At 30.9% G+C, this 25688-nt stretch overlaps 5 protein-coding genes across 5 annotated transcripts; 3 read left to right on the top strand and 2 right to left on the bottom strand.

Annotated features, from left to right (window-relative positions):
- Positions 1–2436: 2436 nt before the first annotated feature.
- LOC112419445 (uncharacterized) lies at positions 2437–3042 on the bottom strand. Its single transcript, XM_024777136.1, has one exon. The coding sequence runs from the start codon at positions 3040–3042 to the stop codon at positions 2437–2439; it is 606 nt and encodes a 201-aa protein (XP_024632904.1).
- Positions 3043–3804: 762 nt separating this feature from the next.
- Positions 3805–5046, bottom strand: LOC112419444 (uncharacterized). Its single transcript, XM_024777135.1, has one exon. The coding sequence runs from the start codon at positions 5044–5046 to the stop codon at positions 3805–3807; it is 1242 nt and encodes a 413-aa protein (XP_024632903.1).
- A 3351-nt stretch (positions 5047–8397) lies between these two features.
- LOC11407145 (peroxidase P7) lies at positions 8398–10498 on the top strand. Its single transcript, XM_003596669.4, has 3 exons — positions 8398–8673; positions 8760–8951; positions 9763–10498. The coding sequence occupies exons 1-3, from the start codon at positions 8464–8466 to the stop codon at positions 10315–10317; spliced, it is 957 nt and encodes a 318-aa protein (XP_003596717.1). The 5' UTR covers positions 8398–8463; the 3' UTR covers positions 10318–10498.
- Positions 10499–17215: 6717 nt separating this feature from the next.
- LOC11411032 (peroxidase P7) lies at positions 17216–19826 on the top strand. Its single transcript, XM_003596668.4, has 3 exons — positions 17216–17508; positions 17601–17792; positions 19104–19826. Exons 1-3 carry the CDS (start codon positions 17299–17301, stop codon positions 19656–19658), a joined length of 957 nt encoding a protein of 318 aa, XP_003596716.1. The 5' UTR covers positions 17216–17298; the 3' UTR covers positions 19659–19826.
- A 2598-nt stretch (positions 19827–22424) lies between these two features.
- On the top strand, positions 22425–24682 carry LOC11409509 (peroxidase P7). Its single transcript, XM_003596667.3, has 3 exons — positions 22425–22697; positions 23511–23702; positions 23871–24682. Exons 1-3 carry the CDS (start codon positions 22485–22487, stop codon positions 24423–24425), a joined length of 960 nt encoding a protein of 319 aa, XP_003596715.1. The 5' UTR covers positions 22425–22484; the 3' UTR covers positions 24426–24682.
- Positions 24683–25688: the final 1006 nt, after the last annotated feature.

The raw sequence follows: 25688 nt of genomic DNA, 5'->3' as shown, positions 1-25688 counted from the left end.
CATTAGGTTGGTCTTGAATATCTTCTTTCTCAGTCTCACCAACAACATCTTCACCATTAGATTGGTCCTCACCACCATTTTCTTCAGGCACAACATGTTGGTCTTGAATATCTTCAGTCTCAGCCTCACCAACAACTTCTTCACCACCAGTTAGTAATGCTACTAGAGCTTCATCAACAATGATAGGATCATCTACATCATGATCATAATACAAGTGAACTTCATTGTTGGATCTAATAGCAATGTTCACCATCCCAATAACATTAGTGTCACTCACCACTTCAAACAATCCTTTTCTGAACCCTAACTCAGAATCCAAACACCAAATGTTTGATACCTTAAAATAGCGAGCACAACTCTTCACAAGATCAACAAGCATAAAACGGTTGATGTAATCGGTACATATGTCATCCCACACACAAAACTGCCCTCCAACATAATCCAAATCATCATCATCAGTAGCAATGAAATGTCCACCATGATGCAAAATCAAAGTTGCCTTTGCTTCCATCTGATCAAAACATAACCATAAACACCATTAAACACCATTAGACACTCACGGTTATACACAAATCAAACCCTAAGTGTTTTTTATGAAAAATGTCAAGATTATATAATTGTTTTGTACAATAAACTACAATAAATAATGTTCAAAGCTAATCATCTTCATATTACCACTTTATTTTACATATTAATCATATCTTACAAGTTTACACACAAAACAACCACAACAACAGCATGCAAAGAGCTTAAAGATTATATTTTTATTACCTTAAACAAGTTGAAGCAAGATTCATGAGAAGAAGCACAACGACGGTTCCAGCTGAAGCTCAAAGACAAGGTTCACTTTGTTTACTTTTAGAGAAGCTGAAGAAACAAACATAAACTTTTGAGGGGGGAAATGACGTTATTTCCCTTTTATATGAGCTTGTAAGTGATGTTTTCCAATACTTTCATTCCAGTCATGTCTCTTTATATCCTCTTTTGCCACGTAAGCCCATGAAGTGGAGAAAAAATGGCCAGATCAGCAATGTTAACGCTCAGTTAACGTTTTGGATGGGAATGACTAACGAAAGAGACTTTCGGGGAGTTTTTTTTGCGTTTTCTTGATTCAGGGACGTGGTTGATAGCGAGGTACACTTTCAGGAACCCAAATGAGGGTTTACTCATAATTTTAAGTGGTTCATCGAGAAATAATTCTATTGATGCATTTCTAAAATTGAATTATATACATCTCTACTGAATTTTTACAACATTGTCTCACTTTTTTACCTTTTATCTTTTTTCTAGAATACGTATATGTGAAGTATCTTATAAATATCTTTGTGTATCTGTGGAGTATCATATAAGTATCCGAAAAATAATTCTTTTAAATTAAAATAATTAATTCTGATACTTCGTGGGTACGTATCTGTGGAGTATCGGTATCCGATACGTATCCGATACAGGTACGTCTTTGTTTTGGAGTATCCGGACTTCATAAGTTATAAGCTATTTCATGATTGGTGCCAGAACTCATTTTTATGTTTAGGTAATGGTTAATCGTTAGTTTGTCAGTTAAACATTGTTGTAATTATTGACTATCCTCTCTCGCACACCTTGTGCTAGAGGGATAGTATGTAGGTATTAATATATTCCATTTTTTTACCGAATAAAATGTGTTTTTATTTTTTTACTGATTGTGTTTTTATTTTTTAAGAAAAGATAGATCATTGAAAATAATGATATGCATTCTTTTCTCATAAAATTAAAATATACGTTTGAGCAAATGTACCGTTTCAGTTAAGTGACAATGCATATTATTATTTTAAAATAAAATAAGAGTTTTATTGTATGAAGACTTGTTTTAGTCCCTTATAAAATTTGCGAGGATCAATTTAGTTTGAGAACAATAAAACAGATTTTAGACATTGAGAAAAATAAATCAAAACAACTTAAAAAATACGAGAAAAATATTTGTGTATAATGAATATATAAAAAACACAAGACTAATATTTATCATTAATAAATATAAAATTAGTTAATCAGTTAGAGCTTAACTTCATAGGATTTACTTTGCGGTCAAATAAACATGATTAGTTAACATAACCAATTCTATATAAAGGGTTAAGAGTAGTCCCATATTGAAAATGTTAATGGCATTTAGCATACAAACTTTCAAACCAACAGGTAAATCTAATGAGTCCCACATATTATCGTGAGCTTAAATCAGTTGGTTTAAATAATGCATTAAATATGTAAGGTCTGAAGTTAAAAAAAAAAATAGTCCCACATCAAAAATTTAATATTCACTAGGGAGCAAGATTTAATAAAATAGTAGAGTGAAGCTGCAATCATGTACACTGGGAATATATTTATTTGGCTATAACTAACTTTTAACGTGGCATATTTTTTTTTGGTTACAAGGCTAAAACAAAGCAGAAAAAAGGAAAGAGGCTAGCGCTTCATAAAGAGAACTCCTAATTCATCCGTCCTAAGCAGAGGCAGCAGGTCCTCTGAAGGAGAAGAGTGGAGAGTCAATTCAACATCGCTCGATGCTCCAAGTTTAGCCATAAAGTCTGCACACTGATTTCCCTCTCTGAGTGAGTGATGAAGGTTGAAATTACGAGAAACCATGATGTCTTTGATATTTTGAATGAGAACAGCATAGACATGAAAATGATTTAAATCATCATTGATCAGGTTGACTGCAAGAAGGGAGTCTGAATAGCACGCCAATTCCTCACAATTTAAGTTGACCGCCAACCTTAACCCTTGATAAAGAGCTGTGAGCTCTGCAAACAGAGTGTCCTGAGAATGACTGATGTAGCCCGAATAACCTGCTATGTATGTTCCTGTGTTGTCGCGAAAGACACCTCCAAACCCTGCGCGAATGGGAACACCGAGACAGCTGCCATCAACATTCAAAATAGTGCACCGACAGTTGTTATTGTTCCAACGGATCAGCCTAGGTGAAGGGGCAGCGCCTTCAGCTTTACAGAAAGCATTAGTGATAGAATCTGCCAAATTGAAGATGTTATTACTGAGCTGGAATTCTGACATGGTTGTATTGCCTAGACACATGTTGTTACGGTGCCGCCAAATCCACCATAAACCAGCTAGAAAAACCGTTGAACGCGTGCATCTAGATCCTTCCCTCAACCAATCTGACATCGAAATGGAGGAGAAGAAAGGTTGGTAGGAGAAACCGATTTTGTTCCAAATTGCAGCAGAAAAATTAAGTCCCTTAAACAGTGAAATAAAGTTTCTTCATGGACACCGCATCTAGAGCAAATTGCTGAATTTACCATGTTCCGGTGATGGCGTGGCATATACCCATTCATGTTATTTTGAGACCGATTATAGGAGGTTTGGGAAACGTTAATAAAATAAAATAAAAAAACAGAGATTTTGGAGCAATTATCTTCCCCACTTAAATCGGATAAGTTGGCTTTGTCTCTCGAGTTACAATGGTGTTTTCTTTTTTTAATTTGATTCGAGGTATCTTTTTTTTTATAAGGTTGTTGATGCAAAAGGCATCAACTGTATATTAAAAAAGAAACCAAAAAGAAAGGGGGACATAAAGCCTTAACCTTTCAACCATTTACAAACCTGTAACAGGGTAAGTTTAACCTATCCTTCATGTAATCAGCTCTAACTTGTAAGTAAATCCCATTCATCCATAAGATAGAATTACATAACATACCAATATTTGCTAATCTATCAACACAACAATTATCTTCCTTAAAAATATGTGTGATCAAAAAGTTCATCTGCCTTGATAGAGAAAGACAATTGTCCATCTAGTTCTGATTCTCCAAGGAACTAAAGAGATAGATTTAACCAAAAATTAGTCTCTAACCAAAAATTAAACCAGCCTTTACTATGAGCAATCTCAATAGCCTGCATGGCTCCTGATAATTCAGCAAATAAAGAGGATCCTAAACCCAAGTTTTGAGCAAAACAACCCATACATTCAGCTTCGTTGTTTCTGAAGATACAACCGGTTGCACCATCTGTGTTACATTTAATCCAGTCAAAAATAGGTGGAAGCCATAAGACTTCAATGATCTTTGGGGCCTTAGGTGGATGAATAGCAATATTAAAAGTTTTAAGAATACTAAACTCAATTATAGAATTACAAGCAGCTTTGCTTGTATTGTTACCAGACATAGAAACATTAGCAATAATCAAATTAATAGCAACTCTCCAGTGAATTTTCTTGTGTGAGAATCTTGATTGACTCCTCACAAACCAAATAAGATGAAAGATATTGACAAGAATGGCTTGAATAACAACTTTGCACTGCGGGGACCATCTTCCATTCGTCAATTGCCAAACATCCTCAAAAGTGTTGAATTGAAGCCTCATATTGAGAATAGAAGCTAGCCAACTCCATAAATTAAAGGCAAAACTGCAATGAAAGAAAAGATGGGTGGCAATTTCATGAGCCTTATAGTAACAACTACACATAGAGGCTAAAGACACTCCCCTCAAAGCAAGTTGATCATCGGTGGGAGTCTTTCCATGCATAAATCTCCAAGCTACCAAAGATTTAGAGGGAGGAATGTCATAAGACCAAATAGCTTTTGACCACTTAACCTTCTGAGAATGATAGGCTTTGAACACATAAGCTTCTTTAAGAGATAATTCGCCATTGTTAGAGTGTTTCCATATCCATCTATCAGAAGTCGGATGCATTGGAAGAGTTACTTGAGACACAAGATTAGCCAAAGTGGGAAAGTAAGCTAGTAGAAACTGTGGAACCTCCCATTTACCATTATGGATGAAATCACAAACCTTGGCAAAAAGGTGACCAGAGATATGCGGATTAAGATGAAGTTGATGGGATAAAGGTTCCCCACACCAAGAGTCATTCCAAAAATTAATAAAAGTTCCATCACCAATTAACCAAGTGGAATTAGCACTAGAAATAAAGAGTTCAGACTTCATACTCCTCCACAAAGAGGAATATATATGGTAAGAAATAAACTTACCATTCTTCAAAATTCTAGCTCTAAGAAAGTTGGCCCATTCCTTATCTGAAATCAACAACTCCCAACACATTCTAAGGTTACTAGCTTCATTGAGATGAACAAGAGATCTAAGACCTAGACCCCCCCCCCCCCCCCCCCCCCCCTCATCAAAAGGTCTGCAAACTATCTTCCAAGAAACAGTCACAAGCTTTCTTTTATCAATGTCTCCACTCCAAATAAAGTTCCTGATGCATTTCTCTAAGTCATTGAGAAGGGAAACAGACCAAGCATAAATTGAGATTGTATGAATGAGCATGCCCTGAATGACTGATTTAACTAATTGGACTCTTCCTGCCATAGAAAGAAGAGAGGCTTTCTAAGATGACAGTTTTAGCTTTATTCAGTTGAGTTGAGTTGTATATAAGTTTTAGCTGTATATAAGTTTGAATAAGTTTAAATTGAGTTGAGTTCGAGCTGAAAAGAAAATTCGTAATAAATACGAGTTGAGTTTTGAATTGATCTAACTTTTATCATATAGATCCAAGTTGAACTAAGTTCGACTCAACTCAACTCATTTTCAACTAAATTATTGATAGAAAAATCAATCTATAGTGATAAATATTAAATCTTTAATTTTATTATGCTTCAATTAGAATTGTTTCGATGAATATATTTACAATATTAAATTCATATATTTTTTTGTTAATACCTGATTAATGATATTAGAGGTCAAAGATATATATTGTTATATGTAATAGTCAACTAAATCATTTATTTTAAAATGGAGGGAGTATATGAAATGATTTTGATCCTTGGAAAAAATGGAATGAGTTTGACCATATGCCAAAAAAACCATTTACAAGACATAAGTCGGCGACCGATTAGAGAAAAATTCAGCAATATTAATTTGTCAGCTCCAAAAAATAACAAAACGACGAAGATGTGTTTGACTAATTAATTAACTCAACTCTAATCAAGTTGCTTTCCATGCATACAGCTACTACTAGTGAATAACTTTGTCAAACTAACAACTGGTCCAATATAAAATGTTATTATAGTGTTAATGATTATTAGTATAGAACTTATATATGCTGAATGGATAATGGAAGTTTTTGCATGGCACGCTATCTTTTTATTATATGGGTAAACATGCTACGTTATTTTCTTTTTCTTTTTTTTTTTTTAGAAAAAATTAGAAAGAGGGTACAGGTGTAAAGGAAAGATCCTTGGATTCAAAAAAACACTTACAAATATATTTATATTTAAATTTTATTAAAGACATACTCAAACCTGAAATTTCTCAAATTTAATAAGAGTCTTTTTACCACTAAATCAAATATTTGGAGTTTTTTTTTATAAGAAATATTTGGAGTTACTTGTTCAACAATACATAAATATTCCCTAAAAAAAAAAAACAATACATAAATATATACATAATATATACGTGCACGTGTAATGTTCCATGAATACATTTGAGAAGATAAAGTTGAAGAGATATTAATTTAATATGTAGAGTGATAATTCAAACTTACAATTTTTTACTTTTGTATATCTAGTGTGTATGAGTTTTGCCCTTATACTTTTTAAAATAAAAATGTACATAAAAAACACATTTAGGTAATATATATTTTGAGCATTGCTATTGATAGCGAGAGAATTTTCCCGAAAGCATCACGCCATGCTTATAGCCAAGTAACAGTGTTTTTGGCGGAAAACATGGTAGGGTAATGATGTAGGGAACTTCTATGGTACACTCACAATTTTAAGTGTACCGGTACTCTTGTTTCATAAAATATATAAATTAAATATCACTTTAATGAAATAAAAAGGTATTTGTCAATATTTATATTTTAGAAAACATCATTTCATAAAAAAAAACCATCATTTCATTGGTTATAAGGATCATATTACAAAATTTACATTTTGTCATAAAAAATAATCAATATTCATTGTTATGAGTAATAAAAAATTCTTAAAAATTAAATTTTATTTCGTCGAAACTTTTGGTATATAAAATTTAATTATCTTAGTTGTCAATGATAGAAATAATTATTTTTCTTCAAAAAAACAACTCATTTATTATTAATTTTACGACTTGGTGTACCGATACATCCAAATTTATTGGGTGTACCATAGAATTTGCCAATAATGTAACTAAGATAATTATATTTAGTGTAAAAAAAATCATTCGTTTTTCTATCAGGAGAACTGGCATTTTCCATATATTTTTGTAATTTTAATACAATCACATGTTAGAGTGACAACCTCTCACACATTCTGAAATCAAAATAACTTTTTATTTATTAAAAATGACTAACTATTTCTAATGCAGTTTTATATATACCGACGTTAACTAAAAACATTCATAGAAAACAACTTCAAAATAATTGAGAAGGACAATAATAAAGCAAAGGACAATAGAAGAAAGAAACACTGACAATTAACATGCAATATGTATAATTGATTTTGTATATATAGTCACGAGAGGAGTCTTGAGTATCATCAATATTGAATCCAGAACAATCAAACAAGTAAGTTGAACATCACATCTTTAACCAAAAACTTTAAGATATTGTGTTTATAAGTTTTCTCATTTATAAAATGATAAACCTCTATATTTCTAAACAATGTAAAATTTCGAACTCATATTTGTTTTACAATAATTTGTTGCTTTAAGTAAACTCAATTTTAAAGATTTAACTTTATTCAGTTAAAAACAACTTTGCAGCGTGATTAACCCACACTTGGGCCATGGGAAAGCAATTTTGCGTTTGTAGAAGTTGAAGCAATCGAGAAAATAGTTTGGTTCAACCAACTTAAATACGCGTGATTTCGATAAAATAAATTAGGAAGAAAAATATAAAAAGGTAAAAAATTTAAAATGTAAAAAATAAAAATCGGTTAAACCAATCAAAATCCGCATCTGAATCATTTCAACCATCTTACAATCTAACTGAAATTAAACCAACCGATAAACTACTCGATTCTCATATGAATCGATCCATTCGCAGTTTAATCAACCAACTCAAACGAGAATTTTAACCATTGCTTAATACATTGGTTTTTTCCATTTTCTACCCAGCAACGACTACTTCATACTTTAATCTTTTCCCCCTTTTGTTACTACACTATCTTCCATTATTTGCAGCTTTTTTCCTTTGTTTAATTTTTTAGGGTAAGTCAAGTAATGGGTAACCATTGTATTCTCTTTATCTCACAAGTTTCCTCCACTAGTTCCTCCCAAAAAGTAAACATAAAAAGAAAACATAAAGCGCGTATTGAGCAGACAAATTTGAAACTTTGGGACAAATTATCATTTTCATATCTTTTCTTTCTGACTATTATCAATCTCTTTTGTATGCATGCACCGTCACAATAATGACCTATACAATTTCCTCTCTCTATATATTATTGCTTAGTCTTTCATTTGCTTCTTCACAATTAATCCTAACATTTCCATAACTTCTCTCATTCGTAGCTTAAATCAAAATAGATAATTTTATATTGAATGGCGACCTTAAACAAACTATTTGTTACACTCTCTATTTTTTCTCTCTTAGCTTGTTCTACCAATGCACAACTTGTTAATAACTTCTATGGTACAACTTGCCCTAGCCTTCAAACCATTGTGCGCAGGGAAATGACCAAAGCTATCAATAATGAAGCTCGAATTGGTGCTTCTATACTTCGTTTGTTCTTCCATGATTGCTTTGTAAATGTAAGTCCACTTTAAGATAATGTTGAAAAATAATTTGTTTATTTGCATTAGACATTAACATGTCAATTTATTTGCTAATTTTGTAGGGATGTGATGGATCAATCTTATTGGATGACACTTCCACATTTACCGGTGAGAAAAATGCTGGACCTAACAAAAATTCAGCTAGGGGTTTTGAAGTGATTGATGCAATTAAAACTAGTGTTGAAGCTGCTTGCAGTGCCACTGTCTCTTGTGCTGATATTCTTGCACTTGCAACTAGAGATGGAATTGCTCTGGTTAGTCACCCATTTCTTTCTTCATTTTTCTTTAAGAGTTTTGTTTTATTTTTTATTTCTATAAGTGTTTGGTATGGGACTTGTTTTCAAACCATGTCCCCCAAACCTCTTTTAACCTTTTCTCACATATTTTAGATCGTCATCGTGTCAACTCTTGTTATTTTATGGGACCCTCAAGATAAAATAGATATTTTGGACAATGATGCATCACATAATACAACATGATCAAATTATATATGAAAAAAAAAAAAAAAACAGAAGTATCACAATATACAACCAGTCTTTTGTCAACCATGTCTCTTTATCAAAGATCGCAGTCAAATCACTCATTATACTAAAAAGGAAATTATCTAAACGGTTTTATTATTATAAGATGAAAGGTGACACTTATTTAAACTTTAGTCCGATCTTATTTTATTTGACTTGACTTTTTTTTTCTCAATACAATTAATGCCTCATGTTTAACACTATTATATTGAGTTTAATTCATTTGTGTAAAAGCAGTTTATAAGATGATGGACGTCACTGTTTATAACTCTAATCAAATTTTATCTTTATTATATGCAAGACTTGAGTGTTTTTAATAAATTTCTCTAATTATATGATTAAATTTAATGATGAGAGAATTAGATGAATTTTATTTATTTTCTCTAAATTTAATTGCTAATTCTATTTTTTAGTTATATATATCCATTCCAAAAAAGCAAGTACAAAATACAAATACCAAATATAAACTATAGTCTTATGGTGCTTTATACTAGTTTTGATTCATCATGACTTTCTTAATCTCAATAATTAATTTATTTTGTAGCTTGGAGGTCCTTCATGGGTAGTACCACTTGGAAGAAGAGATGCAAGAACAGCAAGTCAAAGTGCAGCAAATAGCCAAATTCCAGGACCATCTTCTGACCTATCCACACTCACTACCATGTTTAGAAACAAAGGTCTAACATTAAATGACCTTACTGTCCTTTCTGGTGCACACACCATAGGTCAAGCAGAATGTCAATTTTTCAGAACTCGTATATACAACGAAACCAACATTGACACAAACTTTGCAACCTTAAGAAAATCAAATTGTCCTACTTCTGGTGGTGACATAAATTTGGCACCTCTTGATTCTGTCTCTCCAGTTACTTTTGACAACAATTACTATAATGACCTTGTTGCTAATAAAGGACTTCTTCATTCTGATCAAGCTCTTTTCAATGGTGTTGGTTCTCAAGTTTCTTTGGTTAGGACTTATAGTAGAAATAATATTGCTTTTAAAAGAGACTTTGCAGCTGCTATGGTGAAGATGAGTAGAATTAGTCCTCTAACTGGGACTAATGGGGAGATTAGAAAGAATTGCAGGCTTGTGAACTAATTGATTAATTAGATAATCAAAGTCATAAAGGTTGACTAGATCTTGGACACATTGGCAATTGTAGTATTGTTGATGCTACTTTAATTTGATAGTTTCAATGTTTGTAGTTCCACAAATATATATGTTGTTTGTCTTACTTAAATCAATGAATGGAAAATGCTAGTTTTGTGTTGGATTCAAATGTTGTTGCATTGTTTTTTCTTATTTCTCAATTGTGCCTCTGTTTGGATAAACATTTATTAAAATATGAGTGTTTAATTTGTATTAAAGTTATTTTTATAGTAAAAGATAAAAAAAAATGTTAATATCTACTTACTATATATAAAAATTAATTCCCTATAATTTTACCATTTTGCCCCTAAGAGGGGCATTTTTGTAATTTCATATTTGGTGGGATGTGGTTGTTGCCACCTCACCTTTTTATGGGTGCATTTTACCATTTTGTCCCTTATCAATTTTTTAAAATTATTTTATAATTTTATATTTTTAATAACTTTTAACTATTTTCCAATTTTTATGTTTTTAACTATTTTTCAATTTTTTCTCCTGAATTCAGTTGCTTCTACATTGTCGTTGTGGAAGATTAAAATATCGTTTGACCCGGCTTTTTTCCAACTTCTCTACATCTTTAAGGAGAAGTTAGGTCAAACACAGTATCAATTAAATACTTACTAAAAAAAATATATATATATTTTTGAATGCATAAAATTGAATAGAATGAGCTTTGGCCAAAATTTCTTGAATGTTACTTTAAAAACCTACTTCTCAATAATTTATTTCACAAGCACCTCTCTTCAACTCACGCTAGAACCTTTTTTTTATTTTTTAATATTATATTTCAATTTTTTTCCATTTAACTTTATTTTTTTTGAACCGTTCCATTTAATTTTATTATCTTTTTTCAAAGGAATTTTATTATCTTTTTACCACTTATATATTTAATTTTAATATAGTTTAATCATCACAAATATTTTTATTCACACTGTCATCTAATGATACCAAATATTTTTATTTTCCTTTTCAAACTCGCAAATACACACACACACACACATTAGTGTTTAGAGTAATACCTTATGTTTGTATGTTTTTTTGTTACCCTAATGCGTATAATATTTTTTGGTGTTGCATAATGCGTATGATTATTTTTATAAAATTTTGATTTTAATTAAAAGTAAAATTGTAGATGTCTTTTCTTCAAAAAAAGTCTAGATGCCTAAAAAAATTATACTTTTATATATATATATATATATATATATATATATATATATATATATATATATATATTTTGCACCTTTATATTGTAATTAACAAACTATGCATATATTTTTCTTATTCAAAAAAACAAACATATGTTTCCATGACACCAACAATGTAACAAATATAATATCATATAATATAAATTCTTATCTTTTTGAAAGACACAAAAAAATATGATATTCTTATAATGAAATTAGTTATAGAGTATAATTGAAATAGAAAAAACCAACTATTTTGATATTATTTATGTTATTATTTCAGACTCCTTAAATTGTTTCTCCTATTCAAATATTTAACAAGTATCCTCGTGAGTTTGGCTCAGTTGATAGGGACAATGCATAATAGATGCAAGGTCCGGGGTTTAAACTCTGGCCACCACAAAAAAAAAATATATTTAACAAGTCATTTATATGATGATACAGATTTGTATTCATGTTACACAAAATAAACGTTATTGCGTAAATGTAGTCTTTGTAAAAAAAAATATCTTTTATTTTTTAACATTTTTAGCCTTCAGAAAGTATTTTAAACATTTTATTTATTTATTATTTTCATTCATAATAAATTCAAAGTTTTGCCCTCGTGAGTTTAGCTCAGATGATAAGAACAATTCATAAATATATGCCAAGTCCGGGGTTCGAACCCCGGACACCATAAAAAAAAAAAAATTCAAAGTTTGTACAATATTTTTCCAAACAACATTTAACTTAAAAGTAGCTTTAAAACTAAAAAAATAAAGAAAACAAACAACTTTAGTTTCTTTCTTAAAGGCCTTTATTTTAACTTTGTTTTAAAGTAACTTTTAGATCGTAAAAAACATTTGCCGTATCTAAGTTCAGCTGGGAACAATGTTTCACTTTCTTCTTCATAAGAGGTCATTTTCTTTATTTTTTCATGGTTCTTAGACCATGCATGACTTGAGTTGACTGATTTTTATGGTTTGAGGGGTTCACTTTTCGACACTGTTTTAGTTTTTACTTCATCATATATACTTTTATTCCTTTTTTCACGATTCTGCATTTTAAGGGTTTTTTTTTTCTTTTTTTTTTTCAATTGTTAGTGAATTATGTACCAGAAATTATTGTGTTGCATGACTGTAGAAAAATCTTTCTTTGTTATGGTAAGGTTTTGACACAATTGTTATTTTAGGTTCTGGTAGTGTAGTTGATTTTTTTTTATGCATGTGGGTTATTTTAGTTTTTGTGAGTAATCCTAAAGTTGTAATAGTTTTTATATTTGGTTCATTCTTTCCTATATCATTGAGCCGTACGAAAGTTGATTGGTGTGATGGAAGAAGGTGGTAAGCTCATCTTTGATCTCGAAAAGTCACGGAAGAACTTGCACGTTCGAGTTGTTCAAAAGTAGATCTTTGGTGCTTAACTATTTGAACATCTTTTATTTTGACGTATCGCTTTGGACTGTAATCGTAAACTATATTGACTTTGGGATGCCATTTGTTCTTTTCATTTTGTCTGATGTAAATATTGACAAAAATCCCTTTTTGGTTAGTCTATGACACTTGCATTCTCTTTTATAAATCTAACTATTATGTAACGTTAATCTGCACATTGTTGGTTCCTTCATTGGTTCCAATTAGTATCATGTTAATTATAATGTTGTTTTCCCAATCTCTTGAATAAAATAGAACATGCTCTTTTCCTCCAGCAAATCTTTATAATGCTTTGGTAAATGTTTTAGAAATGTACATATATATATATATATATATATATATATATATATATATATATATATATATATATATATATATATATATATATATATAATTAACACTGCAATTTGTTTTGTACCTAGCACTTTCCAAATGAGATATCAAGGACATTTCTAAAAGGAACACGAAAAACAATCACACTCATCGACAAACAAGCTCAAAAAAGGTATAAGTGTCGGCAAAGAGAGCAAGTTACGAAAAATACTTAGGCGGCCAATGGTTCAACTTTTGCCGAGAACATATGAGGTAGGTGATAAGCTAATTTTTGACCTAGAGAAGCCACCCAAAAATATGCACGTTCAAGTCATTCCCAAATAAAGATTTGGTATTCATGATCCGCACGTTCAACATATCACCTTAATTCTAATCATATACTAGATTATCTTCACTCACTGATGCTACTTATTTGCTTGATTTCATCTGTTTTAAATATGGGTATCAATCATTTTTTGGTAACTTTATAACAACAACACTCTTTTTTATAATTTTGAATAATATGTAATCATAATTCCCACATCATTGTTTCCTTTATTGGTTCCAATTGTTTTCATCATAAATATTATGTCAAATTCCAATCACATAAACTAACTCTCTTAATCAGCTCATACATATTTTATGATGAATCACAATGTTCCGTCGTTTTAACATCTCTTCTTTCGAAGAATTTTTTTATCGAATATATTATTGAACCCGTGCGAAGCACGGGTTTGTAACTAGTTGTTAACGAAAATGTTAACTAGTGTCTTGAGGCACAAGTTTATAAACTAAACTTGGAAGTTTTTTTTTAAAATTTGTGGATTTAATATCTTAAAAGTTTAATATTTTAGCTTTTCAATACAAAAGTTGACTTTAATTTTAATTCCTTTTTTAGTTTCTTAACTTGGACATAAGGGCGCAAGTTAGCATGACTTTTTTTTTTATTATAAGATATAAGTTGTCTTGATTAATAAACTACCCTAGAGGGAGCTTAATGAAATAATTTTAAAACAATACACATACGTGTCATGTCATAAATTTAGGATCGGCCCAAGGGCCAAATAGCTCAAGTTAAGGCTTTAGATCTCAAAACTTTAGGCTAAGGTTAAAAAAAATTAACTTCAGTTATAAATATATAATATGACAGATTAATTATAAATGTTTGTTCAACTCAGTTAACCAAGAACGTCTTTTATCTTCTCTAATCCAAATTCAAACTTTGCACTTGACAAAACTTTTTTTAATTTATTTTTATTTTACTTTGAAACCTAGCTATAAAATTTGTTTTAAACATCTAAACATGTTACCTCCACTCTCCATAAATTGTTTATGATAGTAGATAAACTCAAATAAGTGGTGAAGAAAAGCATACTTAGATAATAGAATTGAGGGTGCAACATTTGTTTCCTTAATTTTAGCTACCATCTAAACATATGTTTTTTTTGTAAATGTAGTCCTGCTTGAAGAGTTGGTGGAGGAATTGAATGGGAGTTTGGAGGCTTCGAGACAAGCCTCAGAAACGTATGGCTTTCGCTTGAGTGGAAGTAAGACAGAGTGTGTGAAATGTAGTTCTATCTAAAAGGCGAAGTAGTTCTACTTTAGAGGTGAAAGTTGAAGATAATTTTAGACCGGAAGTTACATAATTTGAATATCTAAGGTGTGTAGTACAAAATGACGAAGAGATGGAAGCATATGTAAATAATTGAATCCAAATCTGATGGTTGAAATTGAGAATAGTCTCTGACGTTTTATGTGATATGAAAGTATCACTCAAGTTGAAGAGAAAATTTTAACGAACAATTGTAAAATTGGTGATGTTGTATGGAAATCGACTATGTCCTTCAAAAAAGTTAGGCCAAACTTTAGAGAGGGGATTTGGCTTCATACTAGTCGAAAGAAAATCGACTATATTTTTTAAAGAATATAGTCTTAAAAGTCTCGAGTAATGATTAACCAAAAACCTCAAGACATTAATTGAACTTATAAATCCTTCATATTCAACTCACACTTGTTGTACAATATTTCTAAATGTTTGATAACACATTTAACTATCGATACTATAGGAATTACTTCTTAGAAATGCAATTCATCAAATCATCTTACCTACACACTATTTGAAATGATTTTGACTATGCGAAGTGCCATTTACCAGTACCAGACATAAGTCGGTATCCGATATGAGAAAAATTCACCAATTAATATTAATTGTCAGATCCGAAAATAACTAACACAAAGATGTGTTTGACTGATTAACTCAACTCTAATTAAGTTGCTTTACATGCATATATACAGCTACGTACTAGTGTGAATAGCTAGTCAAACTAATAACTGACTGGGTCCAACAAAAATGTTATTATAGTGTTAATGATTAGTATAGCAGTTATACTGAATGGATGATTGGAGTTTTTGCATGGCACGTTATTAATTTTTTATTTGGTAAGAACATGCTACGTTCTTTTGTTTAGCACTACCTAAATATGCGTAGGAGAAGGATTGATGTAGCAAAATAAAATAAGAGGTTTTTTTGACTGATAGCAAAATAAAATTTGAACAAACAATAAAGTTGCAAATAATATTTATGCAAAAAATTAAATGTTTATCTAATCTTTATTTAACACTTTAAACATTCAAATTGGATCCGCAATCCACGAAAGAATGAAATGCACATGCCAGATCTTTGAGAAGTAGATTTTTCTTGACTGTTGTTATTATGACATGTATCTAACATTTCATTATCTAATAACACTAACAAGGAAAAAGTTGTTCACCTCGTATTTTCAACAACGGTGTGGTATATTTGGATGGAGCGTTATAATATTCTTTTTAAAAGTAAAGTTGTAAATATTTTTAAGGGATGGTCGATCGTATAAAACGTCTACTGGGATCTTGGTTCATTTGTGAGGAGGGACGTAATAAAAAATTTGTTTTCTCATAATGGTGGTTGGACCCAATTGGATGTCTTCGAAGCATGTAATTTCTTGACTTATTTGTATTGGATTTCAAGTATCTCATATCCTTGTTTTAATAAAATTTTGCTTATAAAAAATGTGCCCTACTCCTAAAAAAAAAACTAAGAATAACAACTGCTCTTAATTAAAGATCCTCTCAAAAAAAAAAGTAAGTTTTCAAAATAAATTGTTTAAGAAATCAATAAGTGTAACTTTTGTAAATTTATGTACTTTGTTGTTTTATGATATCAATTTTGATGTTATGAGTTTGTTCACAAATTCAACATTTTTATTTTTAATGAATTTTTACTGTATTGATATAATCTAACAATTTGAATAAATGAATATTATTTATTTTTAGTAAATAAAATAAATAAAGAACTTGCATACAGTAATGTAAGTTCAATCACTTGATCAAAATAACAGATATAAAAATAAAATAAAAATGTTATACTTAGCCACTATTGAACCAAATTTCAACTTGTTCAACAACTCTACAATATAATTGGAAGAAGAAGAAGAAGAAAAAATCAACCCAAACCGATTCTCAATTGAATTGGTCATTCGATCCAAAACTTAAACATTGCTTAATATTTTGGTTTTATTTAAAAACTATTGTATCATGAAATGCCTTTTTCCACTTTATTAACACATGTATATGTCGACCCAGCAACGACTACTTCATACTTTATGCTTTTTTCACACTTAGTTTCACAATCTTCCATTATTTGCAGCTTTTTTCTTTTGTTTTATTATTAGGTAAGTCAACTAATGGGTAACCATCGTATTCATCTTTATTTCACAAGTTTTATCCATAAAATTAAAAGGAGTATATACAAAGCGCGTATTGAGGAGATATCTTTGAAAATTTGGGACAAGTTATACTATTATTTGCATGCACCGTCGTAATAATGGCCTATACAAATCCCTCTGTATCCTCTCGAGAGAAAAAAAAAAAATCCTCTATATATATTGGTTAATATTTCATATGCTTCTTCACAATTAATCCTCACATTTCCTTAGCTTCTCTCATTGGTAGCTTAAAGCATAATAGATATTTTTATATTGAATATGGCGACCTTAAACAAATTATTTGTTACACTCTCTATTCTTTCTCTCTTTGCTTGTTCTACCAATGCACAACTTTTTCCTAACTTCTATGGAAGAACTTGCCCTAGCCTTCAAACCATAGTGCGCAGGGAAATGACCAAAGCTATCAATAATGAAGCTCGGATTGGTGCTTCTATACTTCGTTTGTTCTTCCACGATTGCTTTGTAAATGTAAGCTCACATTAAGATACTATTAATGTTGAAAAATAATTTGTTTATTTGCATTAGACATTAACATGTCAATTTATTTGCTAATTTTGTAGGGATGTGATGGATCAATCTTATTGGATGACACTTCCACATTTACCGGTGAGAAAAATGCTGGACCTAACAAAAATTCAGCTAGGGGTTTTGAAGTGATTGATGCAATTAAAACTAGTGTTGAAGCTGCTTGCAGTGCCACTGTCTCTTGTGCTGATATTCTTGCACTTGCAACTAGAGATGGAATTGCTCTGGTTCGTCACCCATCATTTCTTTCTTTCTTTCCTTTTATTAGACATATATTTTTATTTTGTGATAAAAGAAAGGCAAATAAATAATTATGCTTGAGAATGTTTAATTTTTTCCTATTACATTGTTTTTGGCATGAGCTTGTTTTCAAACCATGTCTGCCACTTTCTCTTAACTTTTTCTCACATATAATTGAGGGTAATCATGTTAACTCTTGTCGTTGTATATGGGGTCCTCCAGATAAGATAGATATCTTTCACAAAAAGATATAACTTAATACAACAAGATCAAATTATAAAAATGAAAAGAAACAAACAAACAAACAAAATAGCCAAGTACCATTTAAAACGACCAGTTTTTTATTTTTTTTTTAGAGAAAAACGACCAGTTTTTGTCAACCATCTCTCTTTATCAAGATGACAAGATCAGATCAAATCACTCATTATACTAGAAAAGGAAATTAGCAACAAAAAATTTGAGACCACAGTGCACTTTTATAAACTTTAGTCAAACATTATGTTTTATTAAATGCGCGACTTGTCCTTGTGTGTTTAGCTCAGTTGAAATGGATAATGTATAATATATGCAAGGTTCGAGGTTCAAACCCCGACCATCACAAAAAAAATACGAGACTTGAATCTTTTTTCTCTCTCTCTAGCTCAGGACATTATTTTTGGTGCCTAAATATAAATGGTGGAGTAAGGGGGTGGCCCTGATCATGGGTTGGAGAGGCATACATCAATTTTTCAAGGCTCCAGAATGATTATTTTTACTTAATAGTTAGTATTGTATAGATACATATTATTTTTTTAACTTGATTTGATTAATTCTATTGAAAATATATTTTTAAATAATTATCATTATGAATGAATCTTTTTCATAAAAAATGCAAGAAGAAACATAAAATAATTAAAAGGACATAATTATATTGTTATGCCCAAGACACAAAATCTTAAGACCGGCTCTGGGTATAGCAATAGCACCATAAATCCTTCCTTTATATGTTGAATTTAATTTGTTCTTACAAGAACTTTTAAGATAAAAGTGTCACTTTTTATAAACTCAAATCAAACCTTATTTCTATTTCAATGTGAAACATGAGTTTTCTTTAAAATTTCCCTAACTATGTCATCAAATTTAATGATTAAAGAGAAAAAATATAGATTTTTTTTATTTCTCTAACTTTAATTGCTAATTCTATTTTCTTGTTTTATATTAATTATTGTTATGGTGTTTTATGCATATAGTTTTGAATTTTGATTCATCATTACTTTCTGAATCACAATAATTAACCTTGTTTCAATTAATCTATATAGCTTGGAGGTCCTTCATGGATAGTACCACTTGGAAGAAGAGATGCAAGAACAGCAAGTCAAAGTGCAGCAAACACCCAAATCCCTTCACCAGCTTCTGACCTATCCACACTCACTAAAATGTTTCAAAACAAAGGTCTAACATTAAGAGACCTTACAGTCCTTTCTGGTGCACACACCATAGGCCAAGCAGAATGTCAATTTTTCCGAAATCGCATATACAATGAAACCAACATCGACACAAACTTTGCAACCTTAAGAAAAGCAAACTGTCCTCTTTCTGGCGGTGACACAAATTTGGCTCCTCTTGATTCTGTCTCTCCTGTTACTTTTGACAACAATTATTATAGGGATCTAGTTGCTAATAAAGGACTTCTTAATTCTGATCAAGCACTTTTCAATGGTGTTGGTTCTCCAGTTTCTTTGGTTAGGGCTTATAGTATAAATGGTTTTGCTTTTAGAAGAGACTTTGCTTTTGCTATGGTGAAGATGAGCAGAATTAGTCCTCTCACAGGGACTAATGGGGAAATTAGAAAGAATTGCAGACTTGTGAATTAATTGATCATGAATTGGAGGGCATATTAGCAATTGAATAAATATTGTGTTGGAGAATTTGGATAATTGATTAAGTAGAGGGTCAAAGTCATAAAGGCTGACTAGATCTTTATATATTGTTTGTCTTACATAAATCAATGAATGGATAATGCTAGTTTTATGTTGGATTAATCAAATGTTGCATTGTTTTTTCTTCTTTCTCAATTGTGTACTGCTCAAACAAAAATCATAAGTGTTATAATCAAGATTAGAATTTCTTCATACCTATTTAAGGACCTACAACGTCACTCCATATTAAAGATAGGATGAGCAGTTAAGCACGTTGTCAACAAGTGACCTTGCTCATCCCATATAGAAGCTGTAGAAACTGATCGGACTACTAGAGTGTGAACAATCCCAATTTCATGGAGGAGATGGGAAGCTGAGGTGCAGAAAGATGTGAAAACTCGATTGACTAAAGAAACATGTTCAAACTATTGTGAAAACTCAATTGACTAAAGAAGCCTTGAAAATGTCTAGGTTTGTGAAAAACCAAGTTAACTTGAATGATTAAAGCCAATTTGTTCAAATGTTTCTTTCAAGGCAAAATTTTGTGTTTGTCCTTTGTGACCATGAAGATAAACCAAATCGTTTTATCAAAGTGAGATTTTTTTCAATCTCAAGAAAATTGATTATTTCAAAAAAAAAAAAAGAATTTCAACATCACATTTAGTGCCTATAATGTACAAATGGAAATATTTGTTTCTTCGGAGCCAGGATACAACAAGAAATTGGAACAAATAGCAATGGCAACCAAACTAACCATCTCAATCAATGCTAACTTCAACCAAGAACAAATCTACAACCTATGTCTAGAGAAATCAAACAATGAATTGTTTACTTAGTTCGGCCTAAATTGACCTATGTTTGAAGAAAGACAGCATCTCTCCATTCCAATATCAACGTGTCTATACTAGAGATACAAAAGAGTAAGAAGAAATTAGTTTCAAGGTCTCAACAAGAGCAAACCCTATTTTTGTCTCTTTCGTTTTCTTTCAACCCTCGATGATAATCACACAAGAAAACAAGCGAGAAACATTAGATCTTCCTCCAATAAATTCTCATTACCATGGTGTTTAAAATGTATTCCTAACCCTAAAGCCTCACACAAAAATACTCAACTCTTAACATGTGAGTTTCCTGGGAATTCCCTCATATGGTAAAAAATTGGCCTCTTTCCAAATCTGCTAAAAAATTACTTTTTATATTGTTATTTCAAACTTTTTTAATAAGGATTTTAACCATGCAAAAAAAAAAAAAAAAACATTTACAGGACTTTAGATGTGTTGACTAATTAACTCGCTGTGGGGTAACTTTCCTATTTCCCACAGATAATTTTCATCAATTAATTATCACAAGCTATTTTTATTGTATTTTATTTTAATTTTTTGAAGGATTTTCATTGTATTTTATTATAAGTGGTTTTCACAACTTCATATAAATTACGTAAGTGCCCATTCTAATCACGTTGCTTTACGTGAATTAATACAACTAGGGAAAAACAGGTCAAAATAGTAGGTGACTGGGTCCAATAAAAAATGGTTTTATAGTGTTAATGATTAGATAGCATTTATGCTGAATGATTGGAATTTTTGCATGGCACGCAATTGTTTTTTTAATTGGTAAGAACATGATTCTCACTTTGCATTCATTAAATTTTTTTTTAATGGACGTTCAATAATATATGAACAATCATCTCCTCATATTACAAATCATTAATTATATATTAAGTAATAAAAGAAAATTTCAACAGTTTAATAAAATAAAATATGAACAATATACTGTTATTACTATTAGCTTCATAGATTTTATACTTTGTAATAAATTATAAATTTGATAATCTTTTTAAGAGGTTAAGAATATATATATATATATATATATATATAAAGAGACAATATTTTTTCAAAATCTTAAATCAATTTTTTTATTTATTAAAAGAAGTATATGAATGTATGTGCACTTGAGAGTTTGTTATCTATTTAGGTCTCACAAGTTTCAAAAGATTAGTCTTCGTAGTTACGCGCAATGATATTATGTTTAAAAAAAAATGCTATAAATTTGATATGTAACCACTTGCTATTGAGATCATGTCTACACCCAACTAAAAGTTAGGCTACATTGTGTTCGCCAAAACTTAATTACTTAATTATTTACTTCTAATCTTTTATTTAATTTAACACGTTTGAACATTCAAAATGGATCCGCGAGCCATAAAAGATAGAAATGCACATGACAGATCTGTGACATGTAGTTTTTTCTTGACTGTTGCAATATAAGTACAGATAACAATTTATTAATTCCTCTAAAAAACAATTATGGAATAACAATTCATTACTTTTTTTTTCTGACAAAAACAAATATAAATTACTTAACAAACACGTTCCTTTTATGAAAAAAATTGGATATTGAAATATTTCATACACTTTATGCTTTTTCTCCCTTTTGTTAATGCTTCACAGTCTTCAATTATTTCCAGCTTTTTCTTTGTTTTATTATTGGGAGTGCTTCAACTACTCTGATGAGTAACATATTATATACTCATCTTTATCTCACAAATTTTCTCTCACTGAGATTCCCTAATTTTTTTTTAAAAGTACTATAAATTATAACCTATATTGCGCAGACAAATTTGAAAATTGGGACAAATTATTATATTCCAAATATGCATGCACCATCACAGTCAGCCCAACAATTCCTCTATATATTGCATAATCTTTCATATGTATCTTCATTCACAATTCACACACTTCCTTTGCTTCCCTCCATTGGTAGCTTCAAGCTAGATAATTAATGGCCACCTTGATTAAATTCTTTGTTACACTCTCTATATTTTCTCTCTTAGCTTGTTCAACCATTAATGCACAACTTTCTCCGAACTTTTATGCAAAAACTTGCTCTAATCTCCAAACCATTGTGCGCAATGAAATGATCAAAGTTATCCAAAAGGAAGCCCGGATGGGGGCTTCTATACTTCGATTGTTCTTCCATGATTGCTTTGTAAATGTAAGTCTTATTACCATGTTCAAAATATGATTTAATTTTACTTTATCTCACATTCTATCAATCATCTTTATCACTCCATAACTTATATAATTTAGATGAGATGAGTTTCTTGAGATTTAATGTAGAAGAGAAATGTTTTTTTTTACGTCAAAACTTTGATAGAATTGGTGTTGTTTGATTAGAGTTATGTTTAAAGGTTTGGTGGATAAAATTGGTGTAGTCGTGAATCGTGTTAAAATATTGTCTTGGGGTGTGGTTTATTCGTAGATAAGAGAGAAATGTAAGGATTGATTTCTTTGGGTTTCTTAAGTTTGTAACTCGTTTTGTTGTATGAAGGGTTAGAGCAATCCTTGTCCTCTTATTATAAATCTTCTTGCGGTGCTCTCGTTTAGATCATATTGACATATCATATATCATCTTTGATTCATTGCATATTCAATTAATGACTCTGACGTCAATGTTACAGATTAGGAGACAAGATTATCTCAATCATTTTAATTTTTCAATATTTTTTGTTGACATCTTATCGTTTTATGTTATTAGCTTGTATGTTGTAAGTTTGATCACAATTTTTTGTAGTAAACAAATTCAAAAAGCAATGAATATTACTATCATGCATGTGTTTTTAACATCACATAATAAACTACTCCTGCTCCATAGTGAAGTTACAGTAATAAATATTATATTCTTTTTTCAAAACAAAAAAAAATCACGGGCTAGACTTCAGTTACTATTTTAGTCACGGGTTATCTTTATTTTCTGTAAAAAAAATTACATTAACATGTGTGAGTTTTATTTTTGTTTATTTGGTAGGGATGCGATGCATCAATCTTATTGGATGACAAAGGAACATTTGTCGGTGAGAAAAATTCTGGACCTAACCAAGGTTCAGCTAGGGGTTTTGAAGTGATTGATACAATTAAAACCAGTGTTGAAACTGCTTGCAAAGCCACCGTCTCTTGTGCTGATATTCTTGCACTTGCAACTAGAGATGGAATTGCATTGGTAAGTCATATATGTGTGTCCTATAAGACATGAAATATAAACTAGGGTTAATATATGTTTAACCTCTATAATATTAATGGTTTCTGGTTTACCCCTATGTAAAAAATATTAACCCTATATATAAACAATATGTGTATCCTATAACCATGTTTCAATTAATTTATATAGCTTGGAGGACCCTCATGGGCAGTACCACTTGGAAGAAGAGATGCAAGAACAGCAAGTCAAAGTGCAGCAAATAGCCAAATCCCTGGACCATCTTCTGACCTATCGACACTCACTAGAATGTTTCAAAACAAAAGTCTAACATTAAATGACCTTACAGTCCTATCTGGTGCACACACCATAGGGCAAACTGAGTGTCAATTTTTCAGAAATCGCATACACAATGAAGCCAACATTGACAGAAACTTGGCTACCTTAAGAAAAAGAAATTGCCCTACCTCTGGTGGTGACACCAATTTAGCACCCTTTGATTCTGTCACTCCAACTAAATTTGACAACAATTATTATAAGGACCTTATTGCTAATAAAGGTCTTCTACATTCTGATCAAGTTCTTTTCAATGGTGGTGGTTCTCAAATTTCTTTGGTTAGGAAGTATAGTAGAGATGGTGCTGCTTTTTCTAGAGACTTTGCTGCTGCTATGGTGAAGATGAGTAAAATTAGTCCTCTTACTGGGACTAATGGTGAGATCAGAAAGAATTGCAGGATTGTGAATTGATTTTGGTTTTTTGTTTATTATTATTTTGTTGTTTATGTAATTTTGTGAGACTAATAATTTGAGGGCATATCAGCAATTTAATAAATATTGTGTGGAGATTTTTGAGAGATTGTTTAATTACAGGGTCTAGGTCATAAAGGTTGACTAGATCTTGGACACATTGATAATTTGTAGTATTGTTGGTGCTTCTTCAATTTGATATTGTAATGTTCTAAGTTTTATGATGGATTCAAATTTGACATTGTTTTACTTCTAAATTTATGTTCCTCGTACCATTTCCATTTGTTTCACATATTGTTGGAACAAAATGTGTTTCACAATGAACCTTATTAAGTTTTGATGATAACAAGGTATTAAAAATTGTCAATTGGTTATTACTAATAATTGTTCAAGTGTACAGGACCAAAGGCTACTCAAGTTATTTCAATAGGTCTTGGAAGAACAATGGAAAGAAAAAGAAATTCTGAGCATCTGAAGAAAACTGCTCCTGAAGCTAAACTGCTCCTGAAGAGATGACGTCATCAGAAGCAGAAAGTCATCAGAAGCAATATTTTCATCAGAAGCAAAAGTTTTCATCAGAAGCAATATTTTCACCAGAAGCTACATTTGATCCTTTAATCAAACTGAAGATTCAAAGTTGCTGATTCTCAATTCAGTCTTATCAAAGAAGAACGAAGAACTGAAAGGGAGGTATCAACGGATATATGGATAACACTGAGCACTTGTCTCTCATTAATAGAGTTGACAAAGTACAAGTGTACAACCACTACCTCCACTACTCTGTTTTCTGTCTACGCTACAAGACAAAACAACAGCCATGCCTGCAGAATTTGTACAACTCAAGATGGGAATGAATTTGAAGTTTATTCTTCAAAGGACTACACCCAAATCAGGCAAAGGATCACTGGTGGATAATCAAAGGATTTCAAACGACTCTTTAGACGTGCTGATTATCTCAACGTCTCTTTCACGCCTCTATATAAAGGAGTGAAGACTTGAAGATAAAATAGAGATATACATAAGTTCAAAAGCGCCAAAACTCTGTCAATTTGATACTACAAAGCACACTGAATTTCTGCACTGATTTGATACATCTTAGAAATTCATAGTCTAGAGTCTTTTCTGTATTGTATTGTGAACACCACTGATTGTATATCAAGTGTTCAATTCAAACTCAATTCTCTGTATTTTTGTTTGATTAGAAGTCTCTTGCCTGCGTGCTTGAGCATTAGAAGTCTCTTGCTTAGTGCTTGAGCATTGGAA

This window comes from Medicago truncatula, chromosome 2 (assembly GCF_003473485.1).
Source record: "Medicago truncatula cultivar Jemalong A17 chromosome 2, MtrunA17r5.0-ANR, whole genome shotgun sequence".
NCBI lineage: Eukaryota > Viridiplantae > Streptophyta > Magnoliopsida > Fabales > Fabaceae > Medicago > Medicago truncatula.
The sequence above is the reverse complement of the archived record's forward strand: the minus strand, read 5'-3'. Positions and strand labels throughout refer to the sequence as shown.

Excerpts from the sequence above, each read along its gene's own strand:
- LOC112419444 (XM_024777135.1), bottom strand. The coding sequence starts at position 5,046 with ATGTGTTGGGAGTTGTTGATTTCAGATAAGGAATGGGCCAACTTTCTT.
- LOC11409509 (XM_003596667.3), top strand. The coding sequence starts at position 22,485 with ATGGCCACCTTGATTAAATTCTTTGTTACACTCTCTATATTTTCTCTC. Across the intron at positions 22,698-23,510 it reads TCCATGATTGCTTTGTAAAT|GGATGCGATGCATCAATCTT; the intron begins GTAAGTCTTATT and ends TTTATTTGGTAG. Across the intron at positions 23,703-23,870 it reads CTAGAGATGGAATTGCATTG|CTTGGAGGACCCTCATGGGC; the intron begins GTAAGTCATATA and ends TAATTTATATAG.
- LOC11411032 (XM_003596668.4), top strand. The coding sequence starts at position 17,299 with ATGGCGACCTTAAACAAATTATTTGTTACACTCTCTATTCTTTCTCTC. Across the intron at positions 17,509-17,600 it reads TCCACGATTGCTTTGTAAAT|GGATGTGATGGATCAATCTT; the intron begins GTAAGCTCACAT and ends CTAATTTTGTAG. Across the intron at positions 17,793-19,103 it reads CTAGAGATGGAATTGCTCTG|CTTGGAGGTCCTTCATGGAT; the intron begins GTTCGTCACCCA and ends TAATCTATATAG.
- LOC112419445 (XM_024777136.1), bottom strand. The coding sequence starts at position 3,042 with ATGTCAGAATTCCAGCTCAGTAATAACATCTTCAATTTGGCAGATTCT.
- LOC11407145 (XM_003596669.4), top strand. The coding sequence starts at position 8,464 with ATGGCGACCTTAAACAAACTATTTGTTACACTCTCTATTTTTTCTCTC. Across the intron at positions 8,674-8,759 it reads TCCATGATTGCTTTGTAAAT|GGATGTGATGGATCAATCTT; the intron begins GTAAGTCCACTT and ends CTAATTTTGTAG. Across the intron at positions 8,952-9,762 it reads CTAGAGATGGAATTGCTCTG|CTTGGAGGTCCTTCATGGGT; the intron begins GTTAGTCACCCA and ends TTTATTTTGTAG.